The 16,740-nt window shown below is 42.8% G+C and overlaps 1 protein-coding gene across 3 annotated transcripts in view; it reads right to left on the bottom strand.

Moving 5' to 3' along the window:
* LOC308107712 (neurobeachin-like) overlaps positions 1 to 16,740 on the bottom strand; it is a gene marked incomplete at its 5' end in the record, with an annotated part of 250,933 nt that overhangs the window by 104,727 nt on the left and 129,466 nt on the right. The window contains 4 exons of one of the 3 annotated variants that reach the window (XM_080460195.1): positions 32 to 96; positions 5,797 to 5,858; positions 12,712 to 12,839; positions 14,644 to 14,767. In XM_080460195.1, coding sequence (XP_080316321.1) covers positions 32 to 96; positions 5,797 to 5,858; positions 12,712 to 12,839; positions 14,644 to 14,767 — 379 coding nt within the window. Of the gene's footprint in view, positions 1 to 31; positions 97 to 5,796; positions 5,859 to 12,705; positions 12,840 to 14,643; positions 14,768 to 16,740 lie in introns of all 3 variants that reach the window. The other 2 variants (XM_080460196.1, XM_080460197.1) reach the window with 2 other exon arrangements.

Below are 16,740 nucleotides of genomic sequence, written 5' to 3'. Positions count from 1 at the left end.
CTTCATGTGCTGCATTGAAAGAACACGTTACCTTCCCTCGTTGATAAGTTCAATGAAAGCCAGGCCTGCGTTCTTCTGAATGGAGTTCTGCCACTCCTGAAATGATAAAAGTCACACTATTACCCGCACAAAATGTAAATGAAAACGTATGAAAATTAAAAAAAAAAAGTGTTCTTGCTTGAAATAGAGCTTAGAAGCACATCCTCAAACAGCTTCGCAAAGCACGCCAAATGTTGAAATAGGCAACAGAGTATTAAATACAATTTGAGATGCCTGAAAGGAAACATATCTCACCAAGCAAAGGGCATATTTCAACTGTAATTTAGATTACAAATTGCAGCTAGTAATTCAAGAAGGTAAAGAAAGTATTTAGCTGATGTATCCTCGTGAGGGGGAAGGAAAGCGATGGCTATAAAAAGCTGAAATTCTCCACCACATGTGAGACCATCCTTTCTTCCTCTGTGAAAAGATCTGTAAACACAGGAGAGATGTAATTGTGGGATGAAACTGTATCCTCTCGCTTAAATACAGCCATTTCCTCTGTCCCTTACAGTGACAGATTACCGAGCGGGCTCACTGAGCCCTGCAGTGTGCGCCTGGAAGGGATCCGAGCCCCGGGCCACAGTGCCAGCACTTGCTGTCTCACAACATGCTCTGGAAATGATTAAAAAGCAGTTTGAGAGCGCGCCTCTCACTGTGGGAAATTCAGCTCTCCTGTAACCTCACCGAGGTGCAAATGGAAGGGAAAACAGAGGAGGCCACAGTTCAAACGAAGAGAGAAAAAAAAAACAGAAGAATGAAAGGAAAAGGATTTTTTTTTGTGTGCGATACAGCTGTAGGCTATACACACACACAGGAAATCTGATCCTAATTTCCATTAGTATATGAAAGAAAATTAAACTATTTAATCTTTTCATAAAGCTGTAATAAACACTGCTCATTCTGTGTCGGTGTGCGGCCGAGGAAAGCAGCATCCGCTGTGTACGACTGCCAGCGACATCATTACGTATGGGCATGTGTTTTTCGTACACAGTTGTCGTGACTGACACACACCGGCTCGTGCTGGCGTACACACACTGACCCCACGATGCGTTAAGTCGGGGAGATGGTGCTGACAAACTGCTGAGCATCTGGTCTCCAAATGTTCCCCGTGACCCCGTTCCTGCGCCGCAGCCTCGGCCTGGAAGAGGCTGTTGTTGATTTGGACAGGGATCATGTACAGCCAGGCCTCGCGGCTTCCACTCGCACCGGGCTCACGTGACAAAAATAAATACGGAAATCAAGGCAGATGTGACACTGGGGCGATGCCAGGGAAGTGGCAGCGGGTCGGTGGCGCTGGAGCCCGAACTAGTCATTTCTTGGTATCTTGTTTGAGGTATGCCTGTTGACAGCTCAGATAGCACTTCAGAGACTCTCTTTTCCTTCTCCTTTTTTTTTTTTTTGGGTTTCACTGGAGCACAGAACTCCCAGAGGAGTCTGCCTTTGATTGCAGAGATTAAAAAAAAAAGGAAAAAAAAAGTCCTCTGCAGTCTATTTGAAGGGAATCAGGCTTGACGTTCACCCCCTTAAAAAGAAAAAAAAGAAAAAAGATGTGATCCCTTATATAAATGCAGACCAGGACCGGAGTGCTGCACCTTTGGCTTTGGGGAGTTTGATTAGTCACTTGGATATAAAAAGATGTGATTTCAAGCCGTATTAATCAGCGGCTCAGTCTGAATAAAAGCCACAATAAACAGTCCACCGTGTTGTTTATTGTTGTTTTACCAGCATCAGTTGAATATTAAAGCATCTGTGTTCGAAGAACTGACAGACTCTTTGTCAATATCTGTTTTATCAATTCAAAATCAGGGTGTGGTTTGAAAGTGTGTTTGGAAGAATGGAGGGATTCTCTGCACTCTGGTTTATGTATCCCACCTTCTGCTTTAGTATTATTACTACATTACCAGTAAAATGTATTTTCCCTGGATAGTAATTAAAGCTCCTCTACCAGCAGACCGCAGAGAACACATCAAATAAATAAAATAAACAACATGAAGTAGAACTGTCACCTGTCACACAGTTACATCTAAACTCACACCAGATAGAAAATATCAGTTGAAATCTGCAATTCCTGTATATTTGTTGTCAACGGCAGATCCACACGCAATGAAAGACTGTGACAGTAAACACATTTGAGACGTCGGTGGACCGCAGTCGAGACGGTGTTCACGAGCGAGCGCCAGGTTTCCCTGTCCCTCATTAGGGAGGGGACGTCACCGATCCACCGAATGCTGCAGGTCTGGAGCTCCAGTATCCATGTAATTGAGAGGCGGCTTCCCTCTACTGGAGCACGGGAGTCTCCAGGATATCATATCGGAGCCCGGCTGGTCTCGTGCCCGAGCGCAAAGGTAGGTATTGTGGGGTGATGTCCCCGTAGAGTTGATCTTCGGTTCGGTGGTCTCACCAGGAGAGGGTTTGCACTCCCATAGGAAGCCTGGTGGAGGTGCCATGAGCACATTCCTGCATGTTTCTCTTCATGGCCCAAGTTCACGCACCGTTTCATAGGAAACTTTCTACACTCGCTCTGCAGAAGGCCAGTTTAGTAGAGTTGGATATTCCAGACCGCCAGATAAGATGAAGCTCATTACAGACGTTTGTGTGCGTTGAAGTCCTTCTTACTATCAGAGACAAACGATCCAAGGTATCGCCGACCACTTTCAGCACGGTGGATTGGATGGACTTCATTCTCGTTGATCGTCATGTACCAAGTCTTCTTTGCATTGAGAAAAACGGCGGCTGCTGCAACCTCAAGACGAGTTAGTAGGTCCTGAGACTCTTATATAATTCTTTTACTGACATTATTACTCACATATTACATGTTTTTCCTTTAACATAGACTCAAGAGGAATAGTTATGAAGACCTGATGGAAATGTTTGAGTCACATTCATCTCCCCAACTCCAAACATTGTGTTTAAGAGAGATTAATCAATTCTGAAGTTTGAGGCCCAGTTTACACAACAACTATTTCACACAACAACAGTGCATGGAGCCTCTGAAACCACAAAGTAACTGAGGCCCAACGTGCTTAACACATTGTTTTCAGCGTTTCTGCCGTTTCCGTGAAAACAGACATTTTTTTCAAAACTTTGTTGCGTCGACGTGAAACTTTTCTGAAACAAAAACAATTCATTTTCACTTGGAATGTTGCGTAAATGTCTTCATCTAAGATTTACTGCCGGAGGCGCTGTCGTGTCCAATCTCACAACCAGTTTACGTTTCCTCCTGTTTTTACTGGACATCAAGGACATCCATGTTTTGTTAGATAATTACTAATAAATGGGAACATGAGCCCTCCTTTTGGAGACGGACTTCCCTCTCTCGACAGATTTAGATGGTCACTAAAATATTACTGCTGAAGCTGGAGGCTGACTTGCACAGTAGCAATGGTGCCATTCATCAATTTACCCTTTAAAAAAAAAAAAACACACCCACCTAAACTCAGTGACGAGCTCGCCGGCCTTGAAGAGACCTTCTCTCTCTCCTCCCACTTTCATCTTGGTGAAATTCAGCAGGGCACTAAGTATTTGTGGTGTTTCAATCCAACCTGTCAGTATGCGGGAGCTGTTGCTTTTATCTGCTGGGTTATACGCTCCACATCTGGAGGCCTTCCATCACTACATCTCTGCGGCTCCACTCTGGACCCCCGCCCCTCGCATGTTTAAGCTGTTACAAGAAACAGAGCCGCTTGACCTTTTCATTCAGCTGCCCGGGCTGAGGAGAGACACACGGTGTCTGCAGCCGCGGCCAGCCACGCGATGATTGCCGTGATTAGTATGCATAAATAAGAAAAGGCAGATCATTAGCACTAATTTATTCATAAAACTGACAGGTCAGAAAACAGAGAGGGACTAAAGGTCAGCTAAGTGCCCTCCGTGCTGTCTTTAAACGTTAATGTTGAAATATGTAAGGGACATGTCAAAGTTGGCATTTTGTGGTGATGTCAGCCGAAGCTCGCTCGTCGTCTGGAAGAGTTGCTTTCTAAACATCATGCAACTGAAGACATTCCTAATTATAACAAGCTATTGTAGTGCAGTCCATGTTGTAAAATCAGCTCTGCATTCCCCCTCCAGTTGACCTTCATTACTTTAAAAATTTTAAAATCATATTATCTGGTAACATAACTAAACTGATTACAGATAGTGCAGTATTAGGATACAGAGCAATAGCTCATCTCAGTCGGAAAGGTTGGAGGAGGACAGCGAGCTGTATGGAGGCTTCAAGGCCTCAGCGTCTGATCGATATCTCAGCCCGAGTTTCATCCCCAGAGCCCCTAATGGCAGGAACCTCTGGAGCCACAGTAATGCTATCTGTGTGAAGGGGGGGATGGACTCAGACCCTTAACAGCATGCTGACGCTCTCATCTGCAATAAATCCTGGAGCTGGAAAGTGCAACTTCCCACAGACACTTCACAGACAGAAAAGCAGCGCTAAAAAAAAAAAGAGGGAGCCCATCAAAAGCCATCAAAAGAGCAACAATAACTCAGCGCTGGCTGGCCCATTTATGTACTTTTTTTGGGGGGGGAAGAAAAGCCCCTGAATAATGGTCTCCATATAACACAGGCTGAGCTCCCTGCTGAAGAGCGGCTTTGGACTGCGGATACCACGGAGCACATAGTGGCAGTCCACCTCCTCCAGGCCCGGGCCCTGCAGTCTGGATCCACAGAGAGGCACCAAGTAATGGCTTCCTTATGGGCTCCCGGTGCAAGACTGATGGGCTGACAGAAGGTATGTTAAATATCTCCTGTTCTAACTGCTACATCAGGGCTCTGACCTTCTTTAAAACATGGGCTTAACAAGAGATTCAGAGGGTCAGCTCAGAGGTGATCAGTCACTGGCAGGGCTGCATGAGGTGGGGCTCGGGATTCAAGCTGCGGGGTGCAGTGAAGAATTACTGGATGCCATTGGATGAGATGGATTTCTTTTCAAAACAAATATGCACTTTAAACTATTTCATCTCTGTGTTCAAGTTTGTAATTCCATAATGACAGTATGTGTCTGACTAGATTAATTGGATTGGACGGTCGGACTGCAGAATTACTGGGCGTTACCATAATGATTATATGAGTGCTACTTCTTTTTCTATAAATCTTTTGAGATATCACAGATGGTCCAGATGTTGTAGCTGAGATTTATTTATGTCAGGTGGTGACAGGGCAGGAATAAATGGGTCATAATTACAAACTATTTGTGTTTCTATGCAACGACAAAAAAAGGAAGTTTGACTTTTGAATAAAGACATAAACCTTAATATTTAAGCAACACTTAACTCCATTTCTATGTGTTTGCATGCATGTTGTAATATACATATTAATCTGTTGGATTTTAGTTGTTTTCCCAAATATTATTCACAATTTTAACATCTTTTACTGGCTTATATTCTCTAACCGTTTCAGTCATGTTTCTGTCTCCCAATTTGATCTTACATAATTGTATTACTCTGGAGATCTGAGTGTGTTATAACTTACGTATGTGCACTTATTTTTCTTTTGATGGGCTGTTTGTCTGAAATGTCATAGAAAATAAAGATTGACTGACTGACTGACTGACTGATATCCAATATGTGTATATCTGAATGTGTGTGGACAGCACTGTTACACTGTCTGTGTCTAATTTGCCAGTGCAAAACATTTCAAACAGAGATGAATCCATTACATATCTCCACACAATATTAAAGAGGAACATGAAAATAATAGAGAGAGACAAAGAGAGGCAGAGGAAGGGGAGTGAGGAGAGTGAGAGAAGGGAAAAAAACTCACCTGAGAACAAAGCAGCATGACCAGCTCCACCACCGAGGTGCTGGACTTCATGCATACGAGACCTTCGGAGACAAAAGAGACGGACAGACGAGATTTAACTCTGCATGTTTACGTGGAACAAAAACACAAATTGACTCCTTGGCTTCTTATTTTAACATTTATGAGACAAGACAACAGAGTGAAACAGAACAGAACATTATTTCCCTCCCGTGCAACAGTTTTAGCAAATTTTAAGCAGCTTCCATGAACCTGCGCTACACATTTGCATACGACGGAAATATTCTCCTGCAGCACATTTACATGTGAATTTTTGAATTCCCATCGCTGCACACACACACACACACACACACACACACACACACACACACACACACACACACACACAAATATCTAAATTCACACGTGCCACGCGCTCACAGAAGACATTCACAGCTTCTTCCCACATCTCGGTGCTGCAGACGGAGAGCCAGTGAAGCAGACAACTCTCTAATGAAACATGGGCAGGTGTGAAAAGCTCATTTGTAGAAACAATGGCTGCAACCGGTCTTGTATTCTGCACCTCCAGCCCCTTCTGCTCCTCTTGCTGAGAGCCATTAAAGGTGCAATCATTAATAAGGCTAAGAAAGAAAGTGTCTGGGCCTCGTTAGAAAACTTACTGACTTACTACAGCTGCTGTTCTTCCAAAGATGACGGGGAGTTAATCAGACAAGAGGCCAGAATGTTTGTATTTTCAGTTTTTAGCTCTGCATATTTTACAAATACACCTATGTCACCTTAGATAAGTGTGCCCGATAAAATAATTGTTGAAGCATTGCTTTTGCAACATTAAACGAGAGTGATTTACTTAATCCTGCGTGCTCACGAAGCCGCATGTTTTTCTGAGTGATTGAGAATAAGACAAACAGTGACATCATGGTGCAAACAGGAGTATTTAAATGAGTGTTCTACTTGCTTAGTTTAGACCTTTCAGTTCAGGTTCCACAATTCAGCCCAGTGTCTTCTGGAGTGGGCCAGACCGGTAAAATAGTGACATAATAACCTTTAAATTTAAATATTTCTTTGCTATGGCGCGGAGTATACCTGATGAAAATGTCTATATTTTCACAAAAGCAAACAATTACGACGGTAAATGACTGCAGTATCAACAAAAAGCCAATTTTAATGGTGCGGAATCCTGGGAAATGTCCAAAACACTTCTCCTATAGCTGTTGCATTACGTCTGTCTTGTGCAAAATATCAATGTTTTCTTTGTATTTTTTTACGATTTGCTCGGTGGCTTGGCCGGATTGGAGCCTGCTGCAGGCTGGTTTTTGCCCAGGGGCCTTGTTTCGAATCGTGTCTGCGTGAAGACGATCTGCAGGATAACAGAATCGTTTGTTTTGGTTTGTTGGACTGAAGCGTTGAGCCAACCCCAGCACCAACATGTGGAGTGAAAGAAAGTTATCTTATCTCATAAAATCCACCAACAAAATCCACGGTGAGCCAGCTGAGGAAATGACTGTCTAACATGTTTTCATACGACAAGCCTTTAGCAGGTTGAGTTTTTACTGCTATTTGGGTGTAAAGTGTAAAGATCAAGGGGGATACAACTAGGAGATCTACATATTCACCTTCTGCTTCATTTATCCCCGTACACAGCAGATTTCAAAGTACTTCAACAGTCCAATGGACAATTTCTAAAACCACAAATCACATACTTTGTATGGTTCTTAAAGACAGATGTAAATAAAAAACTCAATAATCAGCAATAACATGAAGTGACAACATGATACCACATTTTATATTATGCAGTTTCTCCATTACATAGTGTGTTGGAACAACATTATCTTCACCATACTGTACTGTTTCTTCATTATACCTTTACTGCATACCTACATTTAACTTTTCTCCCATTAAAATCTAACATTTATATTTGAACTACAATCAACACATTTGTCGGTTCATCACCAAGAATCACGTCACTATAACTTCAGGTTTTCACCACCCAGAGCTAATCTTTTTTTTTTTTGGTGAAATGTGAATAAAAAAGGACTTTTATATCTCATAAATGTATATTTTTATTCACAGTTAAAAATGCTTATGTGGTGCAGTGTTGTACGAGTTCATAATAAATGTTTGATGTCAGAAAAACAACAAAAGGCCGGGAAAGTACGTAGAAGAGATATAACACCAATAGCAGGGAGATTAATATCAATACGAATGTGTTGTTTTGGTTGATTTATCAGTAAACTCTGATTTATAAGTTGAATAAACTGTGGATCGGGCAACATGTTCTGCCAGGCAACACTGAATGAAATGCAGAATGCTAAATATTCAAGAGGGTGAATGGTGACTCTTTTGACTGCTTTCCTTTCCGTCCATTTCCTTTCATGAGCAGAGAGGAACATATTGTAAATACTCAGAGAGGATGTGACCCTTCTCTTGTACACAGGGCGCCACAGCTGACCCCTTGTTATAGCAGTGACATGCCGAGCCATAAGTCAGTCCAGCCTGACACCGGAGTCAGGTGGCCAACTGACCCTGGCCTTGTGCTGGTAGACAAACTAAATGCATTCTATTTAAACATGGCCTGCCAGTCCTTTCCTGTAAACAGGCCGGGGTTAAGGCACGGGTGAATGTGGCATTGTGGGTTGATGTGCCGGCCGGCCGGGCCACTCCGGGGACAGCAAGAGGCAGGCGGCAGGCATCACAACAGCAGCACTGTTCGCACACAGCCCCTGCCCACCAACTCCAAGTGTGAAGCTCAGGGTGCACTCAACATAATTGCAGCAGTGACCACATGTCTGCAGAGGGGGTGAAGGAACGGGGTGAAGCCAAGGGGCACACGGGGCACAGGAGGGCTTGACCCCGGGCAATCTGAGCGGTGATGGATGGCTGGTAATTACTAGTAAATGGAGCGCCTTTGCACCACAGCTCAGTATTTCAACTGTGAGCCTGGGAAGTGCCGGGAAGAAATGTAGAAGAAGAGAGGGAGCTGCGACTCTGGCTCAATCACCAACGTGCTGGGGCAAAGACGAGGCGGCGTGATTCGATCAAACACACATATGAGCGGGTCTGTGTGTTTATTCCATCTGATAAAAGTGATGTAATCCGTGTCATCCGGTGCACATTTCACAGACTGAGACGGGGTTAAAGACGTCTGGTGAGGAGAGCCGAGGCCGGAGCTGTCGCTCTACGACCTTGTTGGGTTACAGTCTGCAGCCTGAGATCAGCTCTGGCCTGTCAGCTTGGTCAGTCCGCTGACAGACTTTGAGTGAAAGGGTAACGGACATATTCACACTTGTCAAGGCTATGCTACCTGATTTTTCACTCCTCTCTCTTGACATTGAGCGAGTAGCCGCAGCCACATGGCATAGTCACGCGTCTATTTACATATGTATGTTTGGTGTATGCTTGATGTATTTTTTGGGGGGGGGGAGAAGAAACTGCCTGTTTGTGGGACCAAAGACTCTGAAATGGAAAATATTTTTAAGGAGCAGTTGGAAACATTTCAAAACGTTATTTTAATGACTTTACGGTATCAGTTCACGATTACATCAAATAAAAGAAAATCCAATGATTAAATTACGTAACGTTAATGACTTCAGTGTCCTAATCAAATTTAGATCTAAAGCTTAAAAAGACCCAAAAGACTTACCCTGCATTATAGATGCATAAGAAAATGAGCAATTTATCAATTAAAGTTAACTTGACGTCCTTCTTTGGGATCGATTGAGTGAAAGACTAAAGCCATCATGTCATTTTCCCATTAAAAAAAAAAAAAGAATCACATGCTTTGACCAGCTTCTTTCTGTAAGCTGCAGGATAAACAGCACTTGTTCGAGTCCGGCTCTGTCTGGAGTTTGTATGTTTTTCATATTCATACATACGTCCACAGTCCAAAAACATGCATTAGGGTTAATTGATGACTCTGAAAATACTCATAACATCAGATTTTAATGAACAATGTTATATAAATGGTGCGAGGTCTGGGTCCCAATGGATAAACATAGTTGATGAATGAATTTCTAAACTGTTTCATGACTGAAACAGGATATTGTTGATCATTCAATGCAGGAGCAGAATGTACATTTATTCTTCGATGGTAGACGGTGCATTGGGGAGTCAGAGTAATTGGCAGGTGGACTATATAAGGGGGAACTTTACTTTATTAGTCAGGGGTTCTTGACTGGAAGGAGAAAACAGTTTTTGGGTGCTGAGGCGAGGTACACGTCTGGACGTGTTACTGGACACTGTGAGGTCTGAATGTTAATAAAGGAGAAAAGTGTTTCATTGTAAGTTAGGACTCAGACTTTCAGTCATTCTTTCTGAAGGTTGCAGGACAGACTGTTCCAGTTTGAGTCCTGTGTGGCGTTTGGTATCGTCTCCATGTTCCTGGAGTTTCATCCCACAATCCAAAAACATACATTATGGTTGGAAAGCACAAGAAGCGCTCTCACCTCGTGTGACGCGTGATTCTGCCGAGTGCCTGGGTGAGTTTTCTCCAGTTACTCTGGTTTCCTCCCGCAGTCCAAAAACATGTGTTTGAGGCTCATTTATGACACTAAAGTTGCCTGTAGGTGTGAAGGTGAGTGTGACTGACTTTCCTTTTTTTTTTGGGCTGTTTGCATTTGTCCCATGATGAACTGGCGACCGGTCACACGACGCTACCGCTCTCTCCAGAAAACCTCAAATAAAAACTCTGTACAGCCAAAAGAAAAGACTTTTGGCTTTGAGGAAAGGCAGAGATTATTCTTTATTTCTTTTTTTTTTTATATTTTTGCTTACGAGTGAAGAAACCGGAGACCACACACACATTTACTTTGCACACCGAGTCTCACACATGCCTGCGCTGATTGCTGTGGCACAGTGCTCCGGTGAATGCCGGCCAAAATAAGCCAGAGGGATAAAGTGGCCGAGCGCACACACACACACGCACACACACACACACACACACACACACACACACACACACACACACACACACACACACACACACACACACACACACACACACACACACACACACACACACACACACACACACACACACACACACACACACACACACACACACACACACACACACACACACACACACACACACACACACACACACAAAGTCCCTGAGGTTAGGCACAAGTTGCCAACCTGAGAAAAGCTGGAAACCCTCACCCCAGATGACTGAGTGCAGCGAGACACACACTCCTGCAATCACAGCAACAAAACCAGTCACCACTGATCTTTAGCAAATTGCAAAGTAATGCCGTCTAAATTAAAAACGTATTAAAGCTATTAAACCCGAAGTCTTGTGGATTTTTGAAGCCTGGGCTGCGGCAATCGTGATTCCAAGTTTCCAGTGCCGTCACTTTAATATCAACAACAGCTATTACTGTGTTACCTCAGAGGCAAATAAACAAAGCCCTCTGTAAGCCGCTATGCTTCAGTTTATTCACCATAAAAATTCATTTGATCCATGATGGATTATTTCTTTCATGAAATGTTCCTATTTTCTGTAGTGTTATTCTCTCCGGCTGCTGGACAGGAGCAGGGTCACTGCCTGTCTCTACAAGGTGACTAACAAGCTGGACCGTCACAGATAAGATGACGTGTGGAACCAAGACAAACACACTGAGCACCGGATGACTGGCCAAGAGTGTAATATTTATGAAAAGAGATAACGTGTCCTTGACAATAGTGAGATCTCCAAACAGCATCTGCAGAGTGTTGAGGACAATCTCAGGCCTCATTTACTAAGTCCCAGCATGAAGTGTGCTAAAGTGCAGATAGATTGAGTTTTCAGTTTTGCATTTTGTGAGTGGAATAATAACATCAAGAGTGAAATCACACACAGACGTGTATTTAAATGAGGGTAATGTGTGTGTCAGGCCCCGTTTTCAGGTGAATATTCTGCTTGACATTGCTACTGTATGTCATATAGAGTGATCAGAAGAAATTATCACACATATCGAAGTGTTACAGCAAATAAATTGAGGAACATGAGTGGTATATATGTCAGAACTGCATGAAAACAAAAATCAATTAATAGAAGGGATTCAGAAGAGACTGCAAGATCAATTAAAAGCAAGGAAAATATGTAATCTATAATAAAACATAATAAAATATATATATATAATATAATAAAATAAATAAAATATCCATGGTGTCAGATTTTAACATACAATGTTGTATTATCAGCGCAGTGTTGTCAAAAATAAAGATCAAAAATCAATATGTTTTCTTTGTCTGTTCACATTTTGCTTGGTGGTTTGACCAGATTGAAGTGTCTTGTGGAATGTTTTTGGCCCATGGGCCTTATGTTAGATACCCCTGAGTTAGAGGCTTTTACTGAAGCAACCAAAACATTTCTTATAGTCTTGACTTTAGTTTTGCCTGCATGGCATCATTACAAGTCACCTTCACATGCATATCATAAATGGAGTTAGTAATACTCTCAGTACACATCTCTGCGAAACATTACTATCTAAACCGTCTCCTCTTTATTGGAAAACACTGCAAAAATAACTTTATGTTGATATTTAACCCACAGAAACATAAGTTCCCTTCGAGCTCGAAGCAATGGGAGAGTTTGCAAACAGAATCATAGTTTGGCACTAAAAATACGAGAAACACGAGGCAAAGGCCACCAATTATTTCAACATTCATCTCAAAATGACATTTGTTGTGACTTTCAAACAGTTGATGTTTAAAAATACATCCAGGAATAATCCTCAAGATGTGGAGTGAGAAAACCAAACACGCGCGCAGCCAAGATGAATGAAAGGGAACACACGCCTAATCAGACTGTGACAGACCCCCGGCTGCACAATCGTCACTTCACTGTCACCGCCTGCTTCTGTGCACGCGTCCATCAACGTGGCAGCTGGAGGAGGACAGGCCGGACAGGGGATGAAGTGCATTACGTGGCACGTGTACCTTCGATGAGCAGCTCTTGGCCGTGGCTGCCCAGCAGGGTGCGCGACAGGAACGGTGCAAAGTCCACGAATATCTCTCTCAGCAGGGGCGCCACTTTCTCCAAAGCTCTCTCCAGTTTGGTTGTGATGCTGCCGAAAAGAAAGCACAGAAATAAACCTTATACCTGAATCCCAGCACCAATAAGAAGATGGGTTATGTGGTTCTACACTCATGGAATAACAAAATGTGCCACACATTTAGCAGAAAACACCGGACACAAACTAATCGGACGGCTGTCGGCACCGACAACAGCAAGAATCCGTCTCCTCATGGACAGATAGTAGCTCGTGATCTGGAGCGGCGCTGCAGCTACTCCTTCCTCTCTTATTGCTGCTGCAGAGGACTGGACGGGTCGGTCAGCAAGCAGCAGCCGTCACATCGAATCTCCTGCTGGAGACGCTGCTTCATCTTTCTGGAAATACTCCAGTCTGCCTGCAGCTTCCCACATCAACCTTGTTCCTGTAATTCCTAATGTCCTACAGGACAAAGACTGTGTCACGCTTCTATGATCTTTTTCAGGCTTAGTTTTGTATTTATATGCAATACGTGCGGCACATTTTTAAATTCCATGAGTACGTAAAGGGTGAGTTGACCCAGTACAAACAGCGAACAGCAGTAGAACCAGACAGTTGATGTCGATGCAGAGGGTACCCAACAGGATTCAGAGGACGCAGACCAAGCCAGATATTCATGAGAATATGTGTGCTGTAGCAGAGACGTCAGAGGAGGAGGGTTTAATGCTGTTAAGAGCCGCGTAGACGCGTTCTCTGCTGTGATGTGTTACCAGGGGGGGGGGGCACAGAGAGGTTTGACTTTGTATTGGTGTAATTTGACATCAGGATCCTGGGAAAACACAACAAAAACATAATAGGATGCTAAAGTACAGGTCCTTGCCTCAGACCTCTGGAGGCTGCCTGTAATGCTGTCTGAGAGCTAAAGGCTCGGACTGGATCCGGGTCCGATTCACTGAAATGAAGAGACAAAGACACCACAGGTAGCTCCCGCACGGCGGCTGAACGTTTGAGATCTTCAACACATCAGAGGAGAAACGACACAGGTTTTTCAGAATCAACAGACCAGAGCAAACAAACACTTCACGTTCTATGCCGTTCAGAAATACAAGCCGAGTATCAGCAGGCTCTGCAGTGAGACGCCACCATCATCGACTCCACTGATACGCTAAGTGATGTCGGTTACTGCTGCCATGGCAACTGCATCTCTATTCCTCTCACAAAACAGAGAGAGAGAGAGAGAGAGAGAGAGAGAGAGAGAGAGAGAGAGAGAGCAGGAAAAACAGAGATGAAAAGAGAGGCAGAGCAAAAAGGAGAAAGACAGAAAAAGAGAGCAAGAAAGCAACTGAGAGAGTAAAGGAAAGATGGACAGATAAAATGAGTGAATGACAGACAGAGAGATAAACTGACATGCAAAGAGAGGTGGAATACTAGAGAGTAAAAGAGGGAGAGAAGAGACAGAAAGGGACAGAGTGAGAACGAGAGGGCCAGAGTGAGGAAATATGAGACAGACAGAACCATAAGTAGAGAGAAAGATAGACAGAAAGAGAGAGTGGGAGAGAGTGGGAGAGAGAGAGAGAGAGAGAGAGAGAGAGAGAGAGAGAGAGAGAGAGAGAGAGAGAGAGAGAGAGAGGTGGACTCACAGACATTTAAAGACGCAACTGTCGCAACACAAATGTAAGAAAACAACCAAACTTTTACCAAAGTAAACAAATCAAACACTTTGTGTGTGAGACAAGAGAAGAAACTGCAGATATAAACTGAAACTCTAAAGAAATGTTAAACTTCGGCAGAAAAATAAGATGAATAAATGCCTTTTTTTTTTTATATATATATCTATACATTAAACACTAGCTGAGTGAGGAGAGAAACTCTGTTGTACCTCATATTTTCTACTGTGTCCTCAGGCATGGGCGCCACCGTCTGCACGGCCGGGAGGTTTTTACTGGTCGCTCCGTTGACGAAGCTGGAGGACGAGGAGGTGGACGCAGCCGCCTCGGTGGCTCCTTCATGAGGGAACGCAAACAAAAGTGCGACGTCAATGTCGGGGGAAACAACCTCGAGCCCCGTACAGCGTCATACAACATGTAGAAACAGAAAGTTACACGTATACTTGCTGTTCAAACATTGAAATCTCTGGCACAGCAACACAAAATCACAGATATTTCACCACAGTGTTTGAGCTTTCGTCCCCCTTAAAGGTTGCCTGTGTATTTCTGAGTAACACCATCTTACAGTATGTTATTGACAAAAACAGCGAGTATCACTCTGCAGACGTATTGATCGTATATTAAAACAGTGTCACATGCAGTAGTTTTGTGTGCAGAATAAGCTGTTTTTTTTTAATGCTTTAATTAATCAATCATTTCCATTATATTCACATGTTCCTTCAAAGTACTATTGTTAGTTCACAATAAATCTATAAATATGTTCACTTCCATCCATCATACTTGGTTACAAATGTTTAGATTTTTTTTTTATTATCCATTTTCACTTATTTTTTTAAAAACATATACAGACGTGTAGCTGATTTGAAGTCAAATATTCCCACACTGTTTGACTCCTGGAACATTAAAAGTTGTGAGAATTAAATATTCTATGGTTTGGTGATGATTGTGTGTACGTTGGCTGGCATTCCTTTGGAAACACCGTGACTGTAGGGGGTGGCACTCGGGCTGAAATAACTGAGAGAAGAAGAAGAACGCCGCCACAATCTGGCTTCTGATTGTTGACTTCAGCACAAACTTTAACCAAGTCAAACAGATCGTGGCGTTTGTCCACACATGCGCCGAATCTGTCACACGTGGAACTGGTTTATTTGGGAAAATGACAGAAAGAAGAATGAAAACGTCATCTGGATCATTTTTCTTCTTGCATGTATTGCATTCAGTTTATGCATCAGAGCCTAAATTAGGATGTTTTGACTCCATGAAACTAAATGAATCCAGTGAGATTTCAAGTATAAAAAAGGTTAAAACTGTTAAAAAAGGAGTTCTTTCACTGCCTTTCCCACATTCCTGCTCAGGGGCTCCGAGGAAGAAAATAGAGCACATTAAAACGGTGTTAGAGTTTCTAATGGCTCTTGGTGTTAGGTGGGTCCTTTCAGAGGTCCAAACTCCACGAGCCCCCACCGAGGTGAAAGCTCCAGAGCCCCCGGCCTCAGCACAGACACAGTAGAGGGACGACAGACTGCAAACACATCCTCTCTTTGAAAAAGGTGTTTGATTTCACTATATAATTCAGAAGAATTTCAAATAGAAGAAGAAACGTGAAAGCTGAAAGTCAGTGGGTTTTACAAAGCAGTGCAAAGAGCAACGACACACTTAAAGGAAGGTAAATATCGCCATCTAGTGGTGACAGCAACATCCTGCAGGTGCATGCTGATAACATGAGGTAATGTAAAATCTATTTACGTTATGAATTTAAGCTCGTAACTGCTTTTATTTTATGCCTTGATTTAAGTTTTAACTGGAAACCAAAAGAAAAGGCATTTCAAAGGTAGACTAAGAAGGATTTATGTATGGAAGAAATACTCCACACTAAATACTCCACACTAATGATAAAAATGAGCTCAGAGTGCACAGGGAGGAGAGGAAAAAGGGAATCACATGCATATATTTTGGAAATGCAATAAACTACAAAAAGTCTGGGAAAAAGTCAAAATACTACAAAAGATCCAAGAGTTGTACGACCTGGGATTACACCAATAGGTATACAAATTCTGACAACAGCAGCAGTCAAATGCAATTACAATTAAATGGTAAAAATTAGAGCCCCAAGCTCAATATGTGGCTTGAAAAAGTCTGGAAAGCCTTTCAAATGGAACAAATTCATACATTTATTCTTGAAATACATATACATAAACATTTACGAGAAGATGGAGATCAGTCATAAAGATATCTACGTCTAGGAAAGCATTAAGACTGAAACAAGGTGAAACAGATAGAACCATGTAAAACCTAGAAACAGCTCAAATATA

The sequence above is a fragment of the Lipophrys pholis genome (genome assembly GCF_963383615.2).
Source record: "Lipophrys pholis genome assembly, chromosome: 3".
Taxonomy (NCBI): Eukaryota; Metazoa; Chordata; class Actinopteri; order Blenniiformes; family Blenniidae; genus Lipophrys; species Lipophrys pholis.
Note: the sequence above shows the minus strand (reverse complement) of the source record. Positions and strands in the feature narration are given on the sequence as shown.